The following is a 22,176-nucleotide window of genomic DNA, read 5'->3' as shown; positions in this document are numbered from 1 at the left end:
CCCCCATTTATGGTAAGGGGCAATGTCTCAGGGTCGACTTCTCGGGGCCCATAACACTCAAGGATGCTGGTTGCAGCTAAAAAAAAAGGGGGTAAATACACATGACACATTATAAATGCTTCCTAGTCTTGAGCAGCTGCATACAAAAAGTCAATAAAAATATATACTGTCTTTATAAAATGCACTTTGTAATAAAAACATATGCAACAAGTTCTTACTTGAATGGCAGCCTGACCAGGTCTACCTTAATGTCCACTCTGCTTCGGATGAAAAGTCAAAGTGCTCCTGAATTGGTTGATGGCTTTTGCCCAATGGTCGTAGCAATATGGATGCCCAAAGTCATTTGCAGCTTGGAGTTGTCAGTGTTATGTTATGTGATATTTGTATAGCGCCTACTGCCATTGGTATGGCCTGGAAGCACTGTGGTGGATGAATGCCCAGTATGAGGAGCCCAGCGATGTCTTTTTTAACCTGGGCTACGTGTGTCATCAGCAGCCTGGGGATTCAGTGTGTGCCCCCTGTGGCCGGGAGCGGTCCCAGCAGCAATCATGCAGCATTACGTGCGGCCCGGGAGGCGAGGGCTTTTGTGCGGCTCTTCCTCCACATGGGGATTGCCCAGGAAGGTCCAGGCCATGGTAGTGAAGGGGCGGAGCTCCCGATTATCAGTACCTTGGCCACAGCAGTGATCTGTAGTGCGACACCTCATCTGGCACCATGTAGGTAGAAAACTAGGGCCGCGGTGGTGGCGGGGCGAGCGCAGTGTATCTCCTGGCCACCGAGCACTGTAGGGGATGAAGAAACGGGTATGTTAGTGGCGCTTGATGTCGTGCCGGCTCGGCCCTCCAGAGTGAGGGTCAGGCTTCTTCAAACTGAAATGATGGCACTCCACCTGTGTCTTCAGAACACGCGCTTTTATTTGTTTTGAATGTTCCCCGCGTGGCACATGCACAGGGAGCCCTCTACTCAAGTTGCAGCCCAGAAGGAACCCAGGCTGTGGCATTATTCATGAGAAAGCACATGGCTTGCATGACCCTAGGTGGTGAAGGGTTTACACTAGCACTACCTTTTTTCATCCTTAACCCCTTAAGTGCCAGGCTATTATACAAGTCTCTGCAAAAAGGACGAGCATACTCGTCCTTGGGACTTGGCCCTGCTCATGCTTACACCATATTGAATTCACATTTCCTGTTCCCGCTCTATACGTGAACAACATTCAGTGATAATTGTTTGGTGGTGCTGCTCAAGGCGCACTACATCTACTCACTCTTGGGTGGTGCTGCCCTCTCCGTGAATACATGTGTTTATGCTAGTGGTTCTGTGCTCCAGTAGTGCTATGTTCGATCTATTGTTATTGCGAGTGCTCTATTCTCACCCTATAATCAATGTACTTTGATTGCCTCTTCCCGATACAATTGCTGCCTTTTCTTTTCTTGAGTCTTGTGTCAAACCCACACTGCATTATTTTGAACGCATGTGCTGCTTCTATGTACCTGCACTACATGGTGTTCATGCGGGTCCTCTCAATCCGGCATCACTGCACTGCATTCGGCGTTTTCCTATGTGCACTGCATTCAGTCCCTGTTTCGCCTCCAATCAGTGCTTCTTAACACTGCTGTTCTACACCGGCGCTGCATTCTCTTCCTGCTATTCAGTGAGACAGTTGCTGCCCATAATTATGTTTTCTGCACAACAGAACGTGCTTGGAATGCAATCATTGGGATTGTCTTTTGAGTTGTCATTACATTGAAGGCCTTTCACCACGGTGCCCATTAGGATTTCTGTCACGTTCCAAATAGCAGCTTTGTGGCAGCAGCTGATTAGCACCGAAATGCCAAGTGTGCCCCGCGCTGATTAATCAGATAGCTCGAGTGTTTAGAAGCATTTTTAAAATGACATGCTGCCTTTGTTTTCTGATTGAAAATCACAGGCACGGGTGATTACTTTAAAAGATGTGAAATACGCTTCTGTATCACTTAAAATATTCTGTAGATGGCCTTTAACAATGTATTTGTATGTTTCAAATGAATAGCTTTGATACTCTTGCTTTTGACCCATGGGCCGAAGCAAAGTTTACATTTGTTCGCTCAGTCCTTCATTTTGATAACAGAAAGTTGTTTCATTACATTTGCACAATTAGGACATTGTAAATGCGTCTGTTGTGAAGGCCTATAGTCCATAAGTTTCACCACTAAGAATAAAGGGATTTGATAGATATGCTTGAGCCAATGCCCACAATCCATATGGAAATTCATGAAACCGTATTTTCAGTCTTTATCAGCTGGTCTGTGACATTAAAGAAAGATGCCTAAAGATGAACTGCATAAGTGTCATCCATGGATTCCAGCACTGTCTGTATTTCATCCAAGCCAGGCGGTCAAGAGTCTACCTGAAACTCAACCATAAAGTGACCAAGTTAATTCTCCAAGGAAATCCCACCAGTATGCCAAAGTACAGAATTGGCTGACTGGCATGAAGCTCAAGAGATTCCTTGCTCCTCTCTCACCCAGACACAATCGCTCAGCTTTACCAGTGACTGTGATCTCTCATTCAAAACACACAATGCAAACGATTTTCAAATAACATGGTACCAGTTTGCGCTCCTCTGCAAAGTCAGGCCAGTCACAGAACAATGTCCCAAGCCCCTGTGATCTTACACCTTTTATGGTGTCAAAGTCCTTTTTTCCATTAGTCCTAGATGCCTCCTTGGCCCCTCAAAGCTGACCAACACCCTAGCGCATGCCTCATAAAAAGCAACAAAACATTGACCTCATCACCCCATCCACAAGGAACTGAACTGGCTGCATCATTTTCAACACAGCCTGCATCACCTTAAACACAGTCACAATTAACACACCTCTCTGCTTGGCCAAGAATATCACCATCTCCTGAGACTAGCGCACCACCAGAATCCATGACACTTGCCGACGCGAAGCAATGAACGACAAGAGGGAAAAACATGCCTTTTTCTGCTATGCTCTGTCACTGGAACAAGATTACAAAATGCAGATAAGATTGGCTACTTCCCTTGAGAAACGGTCAAAAGACACTACTCTTCAATGAACATCTTACCAATTATTTTACATTCCCCTCAACTCTACATCTCCCATTGCAGAAATGCCCCTGCTCTACCTACCCGCCCCGGCTCCTCTTTCTACCGCTTACACGTAAACCCCCTGGATGCATCACATATGTACAGCATTTCATTGCTTTAGAGCCAGGCTTTTTACATGCCATGCATTCATCCAATGCACACTAGGGCATCATCCGTATCATGTCACCATCCTAAAACACATCAGTATGGCACTAAACTGATGGGCTACTTTCCCCCCCTTTGGGTTGAATTACCCATAAATGTGTTTTTGCTCATTGGGATATATTAGTGAGGTATAGATTGGGTCTCTGAATACTGAGAACAAGGGGTGTGCACATGGACATACCCACTGTACACAGGGAGAGAGGGAAAAACACAGAGGTATAATTGAAAGTACTGGCCTAATGCTTTCTTATTACAGTGATCTTATTGGGGCTGATTTTAGTTTCTGTATGACATTAAAGACTGGGTACAATAGTATGCAAGTCCGCCCAGCCTAAAGGTACCCAGTATAATGGCATGTTCCTTTTGGATGACACAATGATTAACTCGACATGTGCTGTGGTCTTTTCATGAATGTTTTGTGTGACCTTTTAAGCACTGTGTCCAGTCCTGGACAAATCCACACTATCTAGGGAGTGTTTGCTAAGGACAGGCTCTCAAAACTCTCAAGGTGTAGCAAGTGGTTACTTCTTCCTCCTCTAACCCTTAATGCATTGCATTGTGGGCCACTAACTCTGCAAATGTGTATCACCAACACTTAGCAAACTTGTAACTATTAGTCAAATAGCTTAGATGTGGGGAAATCATAAATCATGCGTGCATCTGGCCATACGTCTGTTGCAGCCAAATCTTGTTATAATCGGTTTTAGTTTATTTCTATTAACTTTTTCGTGTGGCAAACTCTTAATTTGAATAAAAAGTACTTGCAAATGCCCAATGTGTTTCGTGACTATGGGCTTTGTGAAATTTCATTATCCTGCTTATTGGAAAAAAGGCACAATCAATGGCTTCACTCCACAAGCAAATGGGTGCAGAATTTGGGAATTTCTCCTCTAACACTCAACTTAACTACATTCGGGACTATACGGATTGAAACACTTCCCTAATTAACTTATGGGTGTGGTGGTGTTCACATGAGCAGGGGTTCTTCCTGTACATGTTGTTTATCTGTGCCTTAAGTGAAGCAGGATCATGTGAATGGATATTTGTCTGAACAACAAGCTGATCCTTTTGTTGAAAATGGCAAAACCGGGCCATTTATACTACCTCATATCTTGCACCTGCACACTCCCCGCTCCTTTTCTTCTGCTTGCGATGTTCCTGTTCTTTTTTATTTCGATCTCATTTTATTTTTCAACGTTACTTCCTCCACTTCCTTCAGGCGCGTCTCAGTTTATTGAAGTTGTCTTTCTAGACTTCCCCAATGAGTTAGCTAGGCACAGATTCAGCATTGGGTATTTGTCAGAATGACGTAAGGGTTTTGTGGTTTGGGGCAATGCTGTAAAATGGTTCCTCACTGTAATGACTCTTAGAACCTAATTGATACACTGTTAAAATAAACACTGAAAATGTCACAAGGAACCTGATCTGCTATAAAAAATAGTGAGTCAAACTTAAACGCAATAGTCCACTTTGCTATCCCTAACAGTCGCATTATAAATGCCACATCATATCATATCATGGCATATCATAATGGTCCATGCATCTCAGGGTCGGTATCACACCCAGCCATGTAGATTGTTATTGGTACTACTGCTAAGTTAGACTTGGGGGTCTTCAGCCAAGCTAATTCAAGACAGTGCATGCCCCCAGATACAAAGAATGTGTGTTACCCAGTGTCCACCCTGATCACTCCGCCTGCCCATCTTGTATGTTCTTCGCATGCCCATCTTCTATGTTCTCAAAGATGTTATCTATCCCAGTGGAAGAGTAAGTAAAAGAATAATATATACATATTCTCTTAGATATTCCTCAATGCCTTCCCTCTGAAACAAATGTCAATGTCTAGTACGTAAACTAGGAAAAAGTCAAACTGAAACCTTCCCTTGCAGTAACATTATTCCACCAATACATGGCTAGTGCTTATCTCGGTGTACTGTATCCCAGCCTCCACTTCCTCACCTATTCATTTCAAAAGAGACAGCACATGCATTTCTAAAGCAAAGCAATGCTGATTCAGATCAAGAAAACGATGAAAGCCGAGATATAGAGAATCTTCATCTGTGATTTTATATGCATAGACGATTAGCTTATTTTGTACAATGTCTTGTAGTTTGGGAAAAGAAAGATTATAATTGCTTAATGGCATGATTGAACCCGTGGCTATTCCAGCAGGTTATATTTGAAATAAACTGTTGATCCTGGCCTCAACTGTCCTCCTTCTCATACAAAACATGGGGTATTTCATGTGTTGATCTAAAACCACGCTCTCTATCATACCACCCAGTATTATGCACTACTTCATAATATGCGCTGTAACTTATCATACCTCATATCTTACCCTTATGTTGTGTAATAATACCTACCACTACAGACCTCTGTATCCCAAGGGCATGACGCAACAGACTATGTAAAATCTTGAGATGGAAAATGGAGGCACAATGTATCTTAGAGGGGTAGAATAGGGTATATCTAGGGGGGGCACAAGAGGAATGATGTATGTGTCATTTATAACGCACCTGTACACAAGTGTTTCGAGATGTGACAAGACAAGGGAGGGAAGACAGAGGGAGGATAAGATAAACAATCTTACTAGGCCTTGTGTCATTCAGATCGTGCAAGTACGCCAACGCAAAGTGCAGGGAGAAGGGGCAGTGCCAGGGAGAAGGAAGGGGGAAGTGCAATCAGGACGGCCATGCTCTCGGTAAGTGTAGCCAGGGCAGTGCGGCTCTGGGTAAGTGCAAGGAGGCAGAGGACTGGAGGGGGGTTACAGTTACAACCCCTAAGTACGTGGTTGGCTCAGGGGCAGTGCAGGGTGAACTGATCATGGAGGAGACTGGTACGCAGTGTGAATCTGAGGGTAGCCAAGTAACCAGTCGGCACAGCAGACAGGTAGGTTAGCAGGGGAGTGAGAGAGAAAGCAGAGGAGAAAATTAAGGTCTTGAGCTTGACTTCAGGTGGTCCGGCTCAAGTTTGAGAGGGGCTGGGAGGCCATTGCACAGGGAGGCACCTGCAAAGGAGAGAGATCTACCCCCCCAAAGGAAGGTATTTTGGGAGAGAGATAGATGTAATGCAGGCCCCGGCACCAGAAAGCCTTGTGGACGATGCTGAGGGTCTTCAACGTGATCCTTGCAGCTACCGGGAGCCAGTGGAGAGATTTCGGGGCTGGAGATATACGGTCCCTGGGCTAGAGGCTAAGGATATGTCTTGCAGTCCTGTTCCGTATTAGTTCCAGAAGGTGGAGAGAAGAAGATGGCAAATTGAGAGAGGCTTTTGCAATAGTCCAGCCTAGAGAGAACCAGGGCTCTAGAGGCAGTGAGCTTCTCGGGTAAAGGGAATAAAATCAAGAATGCCTCTGAGGAGGTGCAGCTGGTAGGGGGCCTTCTTGGCAAAGTCTGTGAACTGAGGAGAGGAGGAGAGTGGCGTTGAAGATGACACCAAGGTTTTTTGCCTCACAGGAAGACAAAGGAAGAGGGCCCAAGGAGGGTAGCCAGAGTGCAAGTGGGAAAGCAGGAGCAGGGTCCCAAAGAGAAGGATCTCCGTTTTACTGGCATTAAGGTAGAGATCGTTGGAAGCGCACCAATTCTGAATTGCAGATAGACAGTCAGGAATGAGCCAAAGAGGAGAGGAAGCTGAGGGGAGCCTGAAAGAGAGCTGAGTGGCATCCACACAACACAAAGTTGGAGGAGAAGGTAGAGCTCAGGTGGGCCAAAGGGGCCAAGTAAACAATGAAGAGCCAGGGTGAGAGGGTACAACCCTGGGGAACACCACATGTGGAGAGAGATGGTGGAGAGAAAGGGCCCAAGTTGGACCTCTGAGGGTCGGTCCAGGAGGAAGGAGGACAACCACTCCAGGGCCAGATCCGTGATGCCCAGGTTCTGAGTTGATTGTTCAGGATGGCGTGACTGACCATGACAAACGCAGAGGAAAAGTCAAGGAGGATGAGGACAGAAGGAAGACTGGAGTCAAGGTTAAAGAGCAGATCTTCACAGGTGTTCAGGAGAGCAGTTTCTGTGCCTCTGTTAGCCCTGAAGCTAGACTGATGGTCATGGAGACAACCAACAGATTCAGTGTGCAGAGTTAGCTGGGGAATGGCCAGCTTTTCCAGGAGTTTGCCCATGAAATGAGTGATAGAGATCGGACGATAGTTTGCTGGACAGGTAGGATCGGCAAAAGGCTTTTTAAGGAGGCGGTGCACAAGGGAGTGCTTGAGCAGGGAGCAGAAGATCCAATGGTGAAAGAGTGATTGCAGTAATCGGCCAAGGCTGATGCGAGGGTGTCAATGTGGTCCCTGATGGTTCTGGAGGAGCAGGGAGCACCTGTTTGGATGATACTTTCATAGATCTGACTTGTCTAGAAACATTGTCAGGTATCCGAGAGAAATATGAGAAAGGAGGAGAAGAAAAGGCAGTCAGAGTGGGACTGAGGGAAGTGGAGGGAGAGGAAGAGGTGAGCGAGGAGAGGGTGTCCTGGGTTTTAGTGGTGAAGTGAGAAGCCAGAGACGTACAGAGGACCTTGGGGGGAACAAAAGAGGTGGAGACTGCAGAGGGATTGGCCAGCTCCTTGGAAATTTTAAAGAACTCGGCCGTGTTGGAGGCCGCAAAGATGCGGGCTTGGATGTGGACTCTCTTCTTGGACAGGACAGTCTGTATTGCCTTTGGAGCAGGCGGCAGGCCTGTTTGTCCTAGGATGTTCCCGAGGCCCACCACTTCCTCTCAGCCACCATGCATTCAGGGAGGAGAGGTCAGAGTCATACCAAGAGTTGCACTTGGAGGTGGGCTTCAGATGGATTCTCATGACCGGTGCAAGGATGTCCAGAGTGCTGGAGATAGAAAGATGAAGGTTAGAGAGAGCTCTGTCAGAGTGTGAGTCAGCCACAGGAGTAGGAGGGGCTGAGAAAGCAAAGGCATTCGCTGAGACACGCTTCATGGGCCGAACGACTGAGAAGGTAAGTGGCAGTGCTGTGGTGGGCTTTGCCAGAGAGAGTTTAATGTGATCGGAAAGCAGAAAGTGGTCAGTCCAAGAGAGAGGAGTGGTGAGGGGCTTCGAGAGGGGGGTGAGAACATCCAGGAGAGAGAGAGTCGGAGTTTGCAGAAGATCCCAGAGGAGGGATCAGAAGAAACCAGGTAGATGTTGAGGTCTCAGGCGAGGAGAAGTTGAGAGGTAGAGAGAAGAGGAGAGGACAGCCCACTCGAGAGAAAGAGGGCAACCTGGACTTGTGGTTTGTAGATGGTGGTCACAGTCAGGGGCAAGGAGAGATAGAGCCTGCAGACCATGCATTCAACGGAGGAGTAGGCCTGCATAGGAATGACAGAAGCAGGGACCCACTCCGGAAAGATCTGAGCTACTCTACCTGTGGGTTGGTTGGTTCTGGGCTCGAAAAGGATCTTGTAGCCATCAGGGAGGAGAGTGTCAAAACTCGTGACAGAGCTGGATGTGAACCATGTCTCTGTGAGAGTATTTCACTTTTGCTTACATGCCCCAGGTCAACCCTAGTTCAACGTTCCAAGGCTATCTCTCTGCTTACTACGGAATACTCAAACTTAATATACAGAGAAAAGAGAGAAAATTCAAAACATAGTTCAAAAAACGCTTTAGTACCACTGAACCCTGTCCCAAATATCCCACATAGATACAATTCAAAAAGTATAATAAAAAATGCAAATATAAAAAACTAATAATTTTATTGTATTAAAAACCTCAATTAAAACCGAGTAAAGTTGCACAATGTGTAACCAACAAAAAAGCATCCACAATACATATAAACTAAACACACCACAATTACATAACCATCGATACAGAATTTGATTGAACTCCCAACACCTAGGCTTTAGAGTAAATCCATATTTGGCCTTGTTGTGTTGGGCTGTAAAATGGCCGACATGTTTCAGTCTCTACAATTCATTAACAGAACCTTCTTCAGGGGCTAAAAATCCACAAATCGACTGACGGATGCGCAACCTGGTCTCCACAGCATGACAAACACCCAAAACACTAAAGGATAAAACGGGAATAAAAAAAGGGACAGCCAGATCCAGATCATCCATATTGTTAGTGAAAATCCACCAACAACAACTTAGTTTACAGATTGTATCAAATTCGAGAAGCAATCTAAAGAGTGCTCAAATGTGCACCATCAACCACCAGAGATTGACCATCATACCTGCTTCTAGTGCTTGGTATCTTCTATTTACGTGCAAAGTGCATCCTTGCTCCTCAAAGTGGGGCAGGAAATTATTCCCAAAAGTGGTTTGCTGAGATGACCACCAGGATACTGCAAATAAGTAGATGCATCCAATTGAGAACCATGAACTTAACTTTTACTCATGCATTTCCCACACTCAGACACTCTATATATCCAACCTGTATATCAAGGTTCCGAAAAACAGTCTGGCACCCAAAAATGGGGAGTCATGTAGTTACGTCTCGCGTACCCTTGGGTCTTTATTCCAGTGGCCTTCTGTAATAGAGTACAACACAATGGACTGGTACCCCAATTCTATGTTTCATTGGAGCAATTGTACATCAACATCATACACAAATGAATACTCTATCCCCTACACTCTCACCCTTACATGGAGTCTTGCCCTGACTATCCAACACTCCCAGAATGCCTGCTGAGTATGTGCATTACCTTAACAGCCTAGGAAGCCACTCAAATAGTCAGGATGGACTCATTCAACCACAAAGTAAACATCAATCACTTGTTTATAAAAAGAAAGAGATCTAAAGCCCAGTTGCTAGCGTGTGACCCCACAGACCTTCATACATCGCAATAATCGCGTGGTAGTCCGACACTGGTGCCGCCTGTATTGCCATCCTCACTGTGCCTAAATTTAACTTAATGCACACCACTACAATGCAGCAATCGCTCACAGTCAAAAAGATTTTCTCTTAAACCCGGTATTTCCTTATCAGTTACTGGCCCGAACCCCACAGTTTGTACGACAATATAGATTGTGCAAAAAAAGGTACAAAACACAAAAAGCCAGGCACCAGAGGGATAACTCGCCGTTTTCCTCCTGCCACAGTACCTCCTTTGCTAGCTCAAGCCCCAACTGCTTGAACTCCAAAACTTAGTACTCGCCTGAGGGGGGGGCGAGATAAAGGAGGGATGCACTGTGAGAAAGGAATGTCTCAGGACGAGCGCCATCTTGGATAAGGCAAAACATCACCCAAATAATTTTAATCAATCACGCTGCCGCCTAGGCGACCAGGGGGCCCAGCCACTGTCATTACATGAAAATGGCACCATTAACCACAACTATTTTTCACGTTAAATGATAGTTAAAATGCAAAAACACAATAACATCCAAAAACGGCACTTCTTTTTTTTTCACTCATCCTAGCATTTTCGAAAAACCATACACAATTGTTCCTGTCCTCAAAATTCTCATACTTCTATTAATGCCCAAAAGACGACAAATCTTTTGATTCCCATGCCTGACAGCTAAACACTACTTTCTTTGTAGTAGAGCTCGAACCGACACTTACATCTAAGTTGACAGCATGATGATTAATTTAATGCTAAGGATCACATTACCTCAAATATTTTCTCTGAGGACCCAAAATGGCAATCACTGAGACAAGAACACATTGTGCCAATCGACATCCACTTTCAGATCCATGATATGGGTGTTCGTTTTAGAAATCAGCCTCTGTTCAAAAGAAAGGACCCTCTGATTGATCACTTATTTATTTGGGCCATTTATTTTCTTCAAAATCACCCACTCAGTAACATCCTGGGTATGTCCCTTTTCCATATTGTGTTTTACGCGGGGGGCCTGTACAATTTTGTTCTTGACACAGTTGCGATGTTCTATTGTTCCTATATTTCCTATTGGTTTTACCCAAATCGGTGAGAGCGAGGACATCCCGGTCAAGTTCCTTGAGGAGGTGGCAGCAGGGTCGGACTGGGACAAGAAATAGGCCCGGTCACCTAAAAAAAAGTGGCCCACCCCTCGCCTCAAAAAAGTGGCCCGCCTCACGACCCTTGCCTTCTGATGAAATCACCGGGAGTGATGTAATTTGACCCCACCCCAAAGTGACATCTCAGGAAGCGATGAAACACAACCTTTCACCCCTTGACAAAACAGGAAGTGGCATCAAATAGCATTGTACCTAAGTACACTAAATTACTGTGAATCCAGGCAGACGTTCAAGGCCAAATGATATGTTATTGTACAGCTCTTACGGTTAAACTCTTTTTTATAGAACAAATATGCATACAATACCACCCAACCTGTGTTGTTACTCATTTATCGACCTAAGAAGGATGACAGGCTTTTTAGAATAAAAAAAATGTGAAGAAAAAAAATTGTTTTCAATTTTTTTTTCTTCAAACTGGCCCAGGCATGGCCAGAAACTGACCCCCACTCCTCAGGGACGATTTCGGCCCGGCCACGGGCCGAAAAGCCAAAGGGCCAATCCGACCCTGGGTGGCAGATGCCAGAGGAGTATTTGACAACAGAGCGAGAGGTGAGAGTAGCGATGTGGAGCATGTTGCCTCATTTGAGAGACTTCCAGGGAGGGGTACAGACATGAGGTACACCCAGAGGGAGTGATAGAAGGGCCCAAGAGTGGGCAGAGGTGGTAGCAGGGCGTGGCATAGTAGCCAGAGTGGTGCTAGTAGGAGTAGTGGGATAAGAAAGGAAGTTGAGATGCGGGAGATGCCTATCGGCAAGGAGGAGATTGAGCTGAGGGCCTTGTACCAGAATGGTGCCATTCAGATAGGCATTAATGGTGGTCAAGAGGGACTCCCACCAAGTGCCACCATTAATGGGAGAGGCCGAGATAGGAGAGAGCCAAGACCATATGAGGGGTCCATAGGTCTGGAGAGGGAACGACAAAGAGGATGTCTGTCAGGGTCTGTCTGGACGAAGTGCTGATGTAGGTATCCACGATAGGGAGAACAGGGTTGGAGACCAAGATATCCTTCTTGAGGTTTTTCCTGCCAGACTTAATGAGAGGGATAGGCTAGGAGATAGAGTAGCAATTTGAAAAGATGCGAGGGATTGAAAGGGTAAATAGAGTCAATAAGGGAGCGTGAGGGAGGAAGAAGCACAGCCCGAAGCCGAGCCACGGGAGGCAACAAGGAGGGTTCACACAGAGGGGGCCCACAGGAGGCAACAAGCAGGCAACCACAGGGAAATGCAGGAGCAAAGGGGTGGGGGTGCAGCGCACTGATTCGACTTTCCTAAAAAGTGGGAAAAGGCCTAGTTTTCAAGCACAGCAACAATGCAAAACACACAGATTCGACTTCCTAAAAAGAGGGAAAAAGACAACAGCAGGAATGCAAAATACCTAGAGAAATGAGGACAATGCGAGAATGAGGACAACGTGACAATTTTTCCGAAGCAGACCTTAAAGGTTAATTGAAAGTTAGGTACAGGTAGGATGCAAAGACAGCAATTATTTAGGTCAAGTAGAATGAAAAAAGAAACATAAGAGAGGCGACTTTGCCGTGTCCTAGGGGTTTGCGGATAATCTTAACTCAAAATGTTATTCGTTTTGGGATTTCTTGTACCTTATGGTGATGTTCTCCTTCTAGATTTGATTATGCCAGGAAGAACAGTAGGGCGAGAGTTTAGGCTATGGAATAAACCATTAATGATTTCCCTTATTTCACTAAGTTTGGCAAAATCAATGTTCGTGTTACCGGGTTTGTGTGGCATTACATGGTAATGTTCGCAGCAATATTTTAGACTGATGAATAGCGCTCACATTAGTGCACATGTTTGTTTTCATGGGAGTCAACATTAAGATGGCAAAATAGACCCGATGCTTGAACAGCCCACTCCTGAGATGTGTTTGTAGCCAGTCAGTCACAGTTGCAAAGCCCGGCTGCGCTAACCCAGCCTTTTCTTTCTCGCCGAGTTTACAAAGTGAGGACCAATTGAGTTAGATCAGGAACCTGCAAGCTGTGGCTCAATGGATGTTTTGGACTATGACTGCCATGATCCCTGCCCAGTGACCGTGCTTGATGGCGCTGATGCGAGCTAAGGTCCAAAACATCTGAAGAGCCAACGGTTGCTGAGCACTGAGTTAGATCATGGAAACTCGCGTGATTGACCGTGCTTTCCAATCCTTGCAGCAAGCACTCTGTAAAACACACCTTCTTATATTTGTGTTAGTTTTAGTAATAAATTAGACTCAATTAAAATATATGAAAAATAAAAGGTTATTTCCAAAGCAGACACCACAGAACGTTCGATTCTGGGGACAACGGAAAAGTAGGAAAGATCGTAGCAACATCTTAGTGTGCGGATAGCGTTTTGCTTTACGGCACAGCATGTCTCCAGTCTACTCTCTTGCAACTGCATGGCTCAGATTGCCAGCAAAGCTAATGATCTCGAGACAAGGATCTTGGGATTCCTGCCCATCAGTATAAGGGGGTGGGGGGAGAATCGGGGTGAATTCAGTGCTGTCCTCTCACCACGGGATTGTCTTCATTGGCGAATATGCAACCTTCTTTTTTTTTTTTTAAATGCCCCCGTCATCCCTATGTATGTTTTTTCCCTTGTCATTGTTTGCTTCCTAACCTCTTTTGCCCCTTGACCCAGTCTACGTACATTTTGCTTAGAACCTCCTCGGTGCCACAATCCAGCCCCAATCGGTCTTTTTCCGACCCTGCTCTGTATCCTTAACCTACCCTTCTGTGTCCCTCTCAGGTCTATATTCTTTACAGCCTATACAGAACCAACAGCTTTGTGTGGGGGTAAGGGCACGCACCTCAACAACATCAAAGTCTTAGACCACATTATGCCCTCCATGTGTCATGGCAACAGCATCCCCTCTAGAGCAGCGGTGTGAAATCAACAAGCCTTTTGCATGTGACACCCCTACTAGATTAGAGTCAGGCCCTTAGTGCCTTAGGTCCTGGTGCTGCCTGGTAAGCAGCTGGTCGGGATGCTACTGGGTTCTTCGGTGCCACCCTCTGGCCAGATGATAAACGTGGACCCACCTATGCCGGGTGCTCAGTGAGTGAGAAGAATCCCTCAATCTGCTGATTTACAGGCAATAGGACCTGGACTATAAGTCACAGGGATCTACAGACCACAATCCCACACTATGAATGGAAGACAGCCCACACTGTGATGGGTGTTTGATTTTCACACAGAATCAGAATCATAAAACGTACAACTCATGACTAAAATGTCCCTGCAAAATGCATTCAAGGATTTATCGATCCAGTAAAAAGGAATTTTCCTGCGGAGTGGGAAGTGTCAACACTCACTTGCAATAGATGGATACCTGTCTCAGTCCTCAAGCATCCTCCTCACAGGAAGCCCCCCGCTTCTTTAGCCAGCGGAAGGTCCTCGGCCTAGCAGCTAGTCCCGTGCAGTGTCTCTCAGGGGATAGACACTTGCTTCTGCAGTCAAGCTCCGCCCATCGCATTTCAGACATCTGAACCAATAGGCAGTCAGCATGACATCAATCAGGAAGTATGGACCTGAGAGTTCAACTTCTGCAGTGCGGAGCAGCACGGTGTGTCTATATTCTGGATAGTACAACTGAAAAACAGCATTTTGAGCTGCAAAATTAAATTGCACACGCACTCATTCGTGTACCATCAAAGCACAGAAAGGCAGGCACATTGGAAGGGTCTTCTGGTATCTGAGACCCGATGCCATGACTTTACAGTTCACGTTCCACACACACACAGAACATGCCAGACTTCCACGGGCCTGTGTGCCAGCATGTATTCCTGGTAGCAGCACTCCTACATCTCACAGGCACTGATATATCTCCTAAACCAAGAGACCCTCATACTCGGGCGACGTGGAAGGGCAACATGACCAAACCTGCTGCCAGGCGCACTGTATTACCTGCAGACCTCTGCCATGGCATCCCTGCCAAAGTCCATTTCATGAACATACACTTAGAACCTCCTCGCTGCCTCAAGATCCTAGAACCTCCCGGGTGCCTCAATATCATATTACTGGCTGTGGTGCACTTTATGATTCTGCATAACTTCACATAGCATATTAAAACTGTCTTGCACTGTAAGCCTCCGGGCCCGGGTCCCATTAAACGATGCTGTGTAAATCAGGCCCTCCGTGTTTAAGTTACTGACACCAATCAATCTGCAAGCAGTCGTGAAGAGGCCACAATGAGTTACTCTTCATATCCTCAGAACTTCTCTCCGGCTTTTTGGTTGATGCGGGGAGTTCGGTGGCATAGTTGGGCTGAAAGAAGTGACTCATTTTCGTGTGACGTTAATGGGGGAGGTAGCGTTATATGAACATATTTCATATATGGATAATAGTTTGAAGATGTTTCTGTTGGGAAGAAGATAAATATAACGTGTTTACTGTTGATGGCCCGGGTGGAATATGATTTTATATCATCCACAGTCAGATCAGTGAAAAACGTGAGCTTGTTTCAATGATTCATTGTTGAAAATAAGGAAAAGGACCCTAATTGCATAATGTTATTTTCAAATGTTTGTCTTGACAGAGAATTGTTGATTAACTTGCGGTTAATTCGAAATAGCACAGTGTGCGTTCTGAACATGTATTTTTCTCTTTGCTTAGAATGGGGAACTGATTTCAAAATAATGTTTAAAAATGTCGCTCAATATATCTGCGAGTGCTACAATAACTCATTCCGAAAGGAATCAGCATTTCATGGCTCCATCATACCACACTTTAAATGATGGTAATTAAAAGGTACAAGATTTAACACTGGTGCCTATCCTGTGTGAAACTAGTCCAAATCTTGCTGAATGAAGGAAGTGTGGCAGAGGCCTATCAAGTGAATTGTCGGGGTCACACAACTTTGTTGAATTGCAAAGCCAGGATTCGAATTCTGCTTTCATTATCTATTCACACCCGGGAAAGGGCTCTCAGAAAATCAGGTGGTGGAAATGCAGGCCTGAACTGAACTTACTAGCCATCTCAGCCCCTTGCCTGGGGGCCGCCATTGTTTTGGTTACTCATTTCGTCTGCCAGCCCCCCTCAACCAGATCACCACAGACTCCCCCACACTTCTCCACCACCACCTCATCCCCACCCCACTTACCTGTTGGGCCCCCCGGCTCTTCAGGTCCTTCCTATTGCCCAAAGCTGCCCGTGGTGCTTCCGGTGTACGTGGCACAGGTCATATTCCATGCTTTCTCCATGGGGCCCAGAAACCTATTCATCCCTTTTACACCATTTCTGCTGTTTCGCAGTAAGGACTGGAGGAAGCAAATGATACCTCAGGAAAGAGATTATGAAAGAATGTCCAAAATAGACCAGACATCTGTTACTTACAAACCACTGTACCAAGAAAAGTGGCCCACGAATAGAAAATGGACCAAAATTATTCTCCACTCATTCTGCAACTTACACACCAAGAAATGGAGCAAACTAGTATTAATTTACAGTTCAATTTTTCACATTTAAAAAGTTCTTTACCACACTCCTTAAAACACAAACTAAATGCTGATATAGGAACAGCATGTGTTTACTTCATTCCATGTTACTCGAGCAGCAAACCTCATGGTAAATGAACGTTCACTTTTTTGGTTGTTTGGCCCCAGTGCAAAGCTGTACATAAGGGGGAGGCAGAGCTGCAGTTCACAATATGAATACAATCCTCGGAGGTTTCTTTATCCAGTGTGACTTCGTACTTATGGCATTAATACGGGCAGAAGGACTGGGAGGGGCGTGTGGAAATCCCATTGCCATAGTTGAATAACTTTCCATGATTTTCTAATGAGGCGCATGTCAATTGTGGACATGTATATTGCTTTGGGGTTACCTTTATTTAAATCTGTGCTTTTTGTTCTCCATATAGATGGACCACGACCCCAGGAACCCAGCATATATTGCGACGCAAGGCCCACTTCCTGCTACTGTTGCAGACTTCTGGCAGGTAACCTAGCTATCCTACCATATACGCTTGTATGATTGGAGGCAATGGTTTTCCACGTTTCCCACAGCAAAGACATGATGTTCTTAAGATTGGTTGCATGAAAATGTGTGTGATTAAGATAGCTAATGTTTAAGGGGGTGAATGTATAACTGTCTGCCATGTTTTGCACGATTTGATGTATTGACCTTTGATGAACCTTGTAGGCAGAATTGGCTATGAGCTCAGAAATCAGTAGATCGTGCCTGTTTGCCCCAGAAAACTCACTGTATGTAACATTCGTGTATCATTTAAGTGTGGCCAATGAGCTGGTACCAGCCTATGAACTATGGAATCACTTGAATGGACAATGGGCACGAGACGGAAACACCTGACATCCCGGGGGCAACTGCAGACAAATCTAACTGGGTTCCTGATGAGAGATCTGTTCATCTTTGCGTGCCACATAAGAGATCCAGAGCAAAGAAACTGGCAGTATCCTGTGTTTAGGTCATTGGTTAAGTTCGGGATTGGCATGAACATTTCAGCAAACTGCGCACTGAAGCCGCTAATAAGAGGAATGAGCCTTCAAGTCCATTCTTCTAAAGTGTTACTTCATCTTATGGACTAGGATTCTTTTGAGCGTGTTTTCATGTTTCATTGTGCATGTTTTCACGTTTCATTGTGCTTCCTTTACCAACGCACCTGGGTTACCTGCGGACTTGGACGGGGTTGACTGGTGATTTAAGTGAGATGTACAGAGCCATAGGGGCTAGACTGTGGGCCAGGACTCGCTTACAGATGTTCAAATACATCCACATCATCTTAACATTTCTTGTTCTTCTAGTATGTGGCTTCGTGGATATCAGATCTAGAATGACTCCACCATTCATTCAGTTGTGTGAAAAGGGAGCGACAATGACTGCACCTCCCAAAGGGCCCAATTTCTGTTCAAACTTCTTCATAATAGAAAAGTGTCCACTCAATATGCGAGTGCCAACCACATTGTTGTGTGTCTTCTATAGGAAGCCATTGTCAACGTTCACCCTCTCTGAATGCTATAACCACCTACTGTGAAATGATGGCAGATGACAGTGGAATTCAAAATCCCCTTCCATGCCATTTTAGCAGGGGGCAATTGTATTTTCTCTCTCTGCCAGGGACTTTTTTGATGTTTGTGTTGCTGTGGGTGGGATCTTTTTTATGTATTGTATAGGTCCCTCGTGTCTCCCTTCCCCACATCCTAAAATGCTGGTCAATGGGGATGATGTGGGGGGTGGAGGGGACACATGGGGTCCTGTATAACATACAATTATAGATGATTAACTTTCCACTACAAGGTATATTCCACTTTGGAGTTCTGACGGACATCATAGGCAACTCTAGCTTCACACTCATTGTCTATCACATGCTCCTTGGAATTCTTCTATGAATTATTTAGCAAAAAACTACCCAATACTTTTTCAGAAGTCGTCCCAGCAGAAGATATTGCCTATAATCAATAGCACTTCTCAAACACTTGACCAGGCCATACTGTGCGCTTTAGTAACTCCAGGATGCCTGTGCTGTCATATGGAAATGGTGAATAAGTGTGTCCGGTGAACGGGTGTACTATGCCTTTGATGTGAGGTACTTAAAAAGACAATGGGCCTGATTCCGAGTTTGGAGGTAGCCATGGCGCTATTTGCGCCATGGCTGCCTCCAAACCCGGGTCCATGTCCGGTCTGGTGAATGAGGACTTACCGGTACATTCCGACCTGTGCGGACCCGGTATGTCCCCATTCACCCAACCATTCCCATTTGAGCCCCCATAGGGCTCAATGGGAATGGGTAAGGCGCTAATTACCGGCCTGCTAACAGCAGACCCGTAATTAGCGCCCTGGTCCCTTAGCGCGACCCGTAAAGAACGTGTGGTCCAACCACACCTCCTTTGCGGTTCCTGCCAAGGGACCTCGGAATTGGGCGATAAGGGATTACCGGCACCGGTCTCCTTACCGGTGCCCGGTATCCCTTACCGCCCAACTCGGAATGAGGCCCAATCTCTTCATGTTGAGAGATAGGTGGTAGGTGAGAGGTAATGCGTGTATTTATACTTCTGGCTTCTCCGTCACAACTGTATTGTGTTAGTATAGTACTTATAACATTTTAGTCCTGTGTATCTTAAAAAGTGGCGACCCGAAGAATAAAATTGATACTATAGCAAATATAATATAACAATTCAATTGGTAGTTACTCGGACCACCATGGACACAGCCTCGGGCTGAGTAAAGCAACTGAAAAGCATTGGCTATTCTGGACAAATGTGTTATTTTTGATGTGTATGTGGACACATAGGGCCTGCGCCATCGTTCCTTTCCTCATAAGCCAGTGCTCAGCTGAAGCCAAGCCTCTCTTGTGGGAAGGAAATTGTAAGCACTGTACAGTCTTTTCCACAAGTGCTTGACCCCTAAGGGAGGGTGACCATGACCGTGAAGCGTCAATGGCAAGATCTATGAAATGCCCTCCATGTAAAGTGACAAGCAGCACATCCCTGTAGACTGCGTGCATCACAGTGCAGCCATGCATGGCACCCAGTGGAGAAGGAGTGGAAAGAGGTGTAAGCTATGACATGGTCAGGCTTATAACTCTGCATGAATGATAGAAGTCCAGCAGGGACCGGGGTCAGACTGGGACATAAAATCCACCAGCCGCCAATTAAAAAGTGGCCCACAATTGCAAACAGCATTTTTTTATTTTAAGGAGCACCCTGTTTGAGTACTACCCAGGAGGGAGTGTATTTGGTGAAATGTGTTGCAAATAGTGCATTTAAAAGCATGTTTGCCTAGTAACATAGGTTAAAACTAGTGTAGTAACTCATGAAACTGGCTCACGCTGAGCAAAAGAACTGGCCCACCTTGGCCAAAAGAACTGGCCCACTCAGACCTAAAAAAAAAAAATAAAAAAAAACAGGCCCTTGCTAGAATGCTGGACTGGCACGTCTGGCATTGCCCTCATGCCTTCTAAGCCACTCTGAGCCTGGCAGGGCCATGTTCATGCTTGTCTTGCCACTGTAAAGTCAGAGGGTATAGCAGACATATTCTTAATTCCGTAATGTACTCCAAATAGATGTATTTATGGACTGCTTGAAACGGTATCGAAATGCAAAATTAGGTCATTCAGACATTCAGATGCAACAACCTGGAGAGTCCTTTTCCTCTCCAGGTAGAGTATGTCTTGGACCACATCCCATCTGTTTGCCGCCAGTTAAACTCTTGCTCCAGTATTTAGCGCAGTCAATGGACGGTTGCTTTCTCAACCGGTCCCCGCGAAGAAATATAGCACTTTGGCATGTCATTGAAATTCTCTGTATAAATTAGGTTTCCTTTGGATTGAATCTAAGCCAAACCCCCTTGGCTAACATGTAGCCTGATTGTTGAGACATCCCGCTGTCTGGGCCGGTGAAAGATGCTGGCACGCGGCAAAAACGTCTCTGGCTGCCCGATGTTACTCTTGGGTGGCAGAAGCAGAGTGAAGGGTGATTGAGTTTATGTGCTCGATCATTGTATTTTTATTGCCCCCATAAAATCCGTGTTTCGCCTCATTTTCGAAATGGTTTCAATGAGCTGCGATCCGTTCCAATGACTGGCCCATGAAGATGCTTATGCGAACGAAGCATGCAATTGGTGCGGCCAACACGCGTCTGAAAAAAAGGCGCATGCGTTGAAGGGTTATTTGGTCATCTCCTTGACCAAAAAGTCAGTTAAATTGGGAATCCAGGTGTGCACTTAAACATTACTTGCACAGAATTGGTGAGTATTTAAATAGAATGTCTGTCATTTAGTCAGCATTCTCCTTTAATGTGCATGCCGAAAGCATGTCAGTATTGAATAGAACAGTTTTCCCGCTCAGTCTTCATACATGAAGCGGCGTGGGCTTGATGCTAGCAGTCTTAATTGTGAATAATATGTACAGTTTTCCCTTGATCACAATTTTTGGTTTCCTGTTGAATGTACCTGCAGAACAAAGAGGCATATTTGTTTTTGTAATAATTTACATCCTAATTGCATTCTCAAAATGTCTATAAAAACTAGAATATAACCCTTCAGAAAAAGGTCAGTCTTCCTTTCAGTCGGTAATTCAATATGCTAATAAGTGGACAATGGGTCTTGCATATAAATATTACATTAAGGATGCAGCAGTAATGATTTATTATAATGAGTGCACTGATCATAATGTCTTCCCTGCAGGCTTTGCCTTGTGCTCATCGGATGGAGTTTCGTGGCACTAATCAGTTTTGGGCAGTCTTTGTCAGCTTTGCCTTTTTTCTTTATATTCCGGTTTAGGGAGTGCCTCATTCATTGTCTTGGTAGTGACTATTTATACAATCTGTTACATTAGTCGGTTTTCATATAGTGCAGTGTTTGCAAATTGGGGGCCTTTGTATGCTGTTGGTGGCCTGTGTGGGCAGGACAAACTTTTGGGTTGTGTTTAGGTTCTGGGCAGTGCCCCTTTTGGGGTGGATTTCGCTTTTGGGTAGATGGTGCAGTGTGTGGAGGGGGGGTCAGGCTTGAGGCCTTTCACATGTCGCCCTTTGTTCTCAAGTTTGTTCTTTTGTGCATCGCCAGGCCCTGGTTGTGATGGCCATGGTTTGGGCCTTACATGAGATTCCCGAGTGTCAGAGTTTGTGGAAGGCACTTTGTTAGCACATTATACAGACCCTCCTGTGATCCTACAAAATGCCACGAAAACTGCCATTAAAGAAGCACAAAAACCGGCCGATTATTTGGGCGCAAGTAATGGAAAGCGTTGGCACATTTCATCACTTTCACCCAAAAAGAAACAGGACAACCCACAAAGCTCATCTGAATGGGCACATCTTGTGTACGCCCATTCGGGTGGCCTTTTTCACCTCTTTGCACATTTGCCCGAATCAGAGGGAGGTTCTGCACATTTAAAAGGGCATCCCAAATTTACAAACAGGATGCACTTTTTAAATGTGTAAAAAACTAAGGCAGCCCCATGCACCTGCTTTGAAGAGGTGCAGGGGGTTTCACACTCTCTTTTAACAACCCTGTCATGCAACTTGAAAATAAATGTGTACTTGTGCC

The 22,176-nt window shown here is 45.3% G+C and overlaps 1 protein-coding gene across 2 annotated transcripts in view; it reads left to right on the top strand.

Annotated features, from left to right (window-relative positions):
* The window catches only part of PTPRN2 (protein tyrosine phosphatase receptor type N2), a 3,479,756-nt gene that overhangs the window by 3,350,521 nt on the left and 107,059 nt on the right, over window positions 1-22,176 (top strand). For both annotated transcript variants that reach the window (XM_069647979.1, XM_069647978.1), the window contains exon 17: window positions 17,036-17,113. In XM_069647979.1, coding sequence (XP_069504080.1) covers window positions 17,036-17,113 — 78 coding nt within the window. The remainder of the gene's footprint in view (window positions 1-17,035; window positions 17,114-22,176) is intronic.

The sequence above is a fragment of the Ambystoma mexicanum genome, chromosome 2q (assembly GCF_040938575.1).
Source record: "Ambystoma mexicanum isolate Mex_15411 chromosome 2q, UKY_AmexF1_1, whole genome shotgun sequence".
Taxonomy (NCBI): Eukaryota; Metazoa; Chordata; class Amphibia; order Caudata; family Ambystomatidae; genus Ambystoma; species Ambystoma mexicanum.
This window is presented reverse-complemented; position numbering and strand designations above follow the sequence as displayed.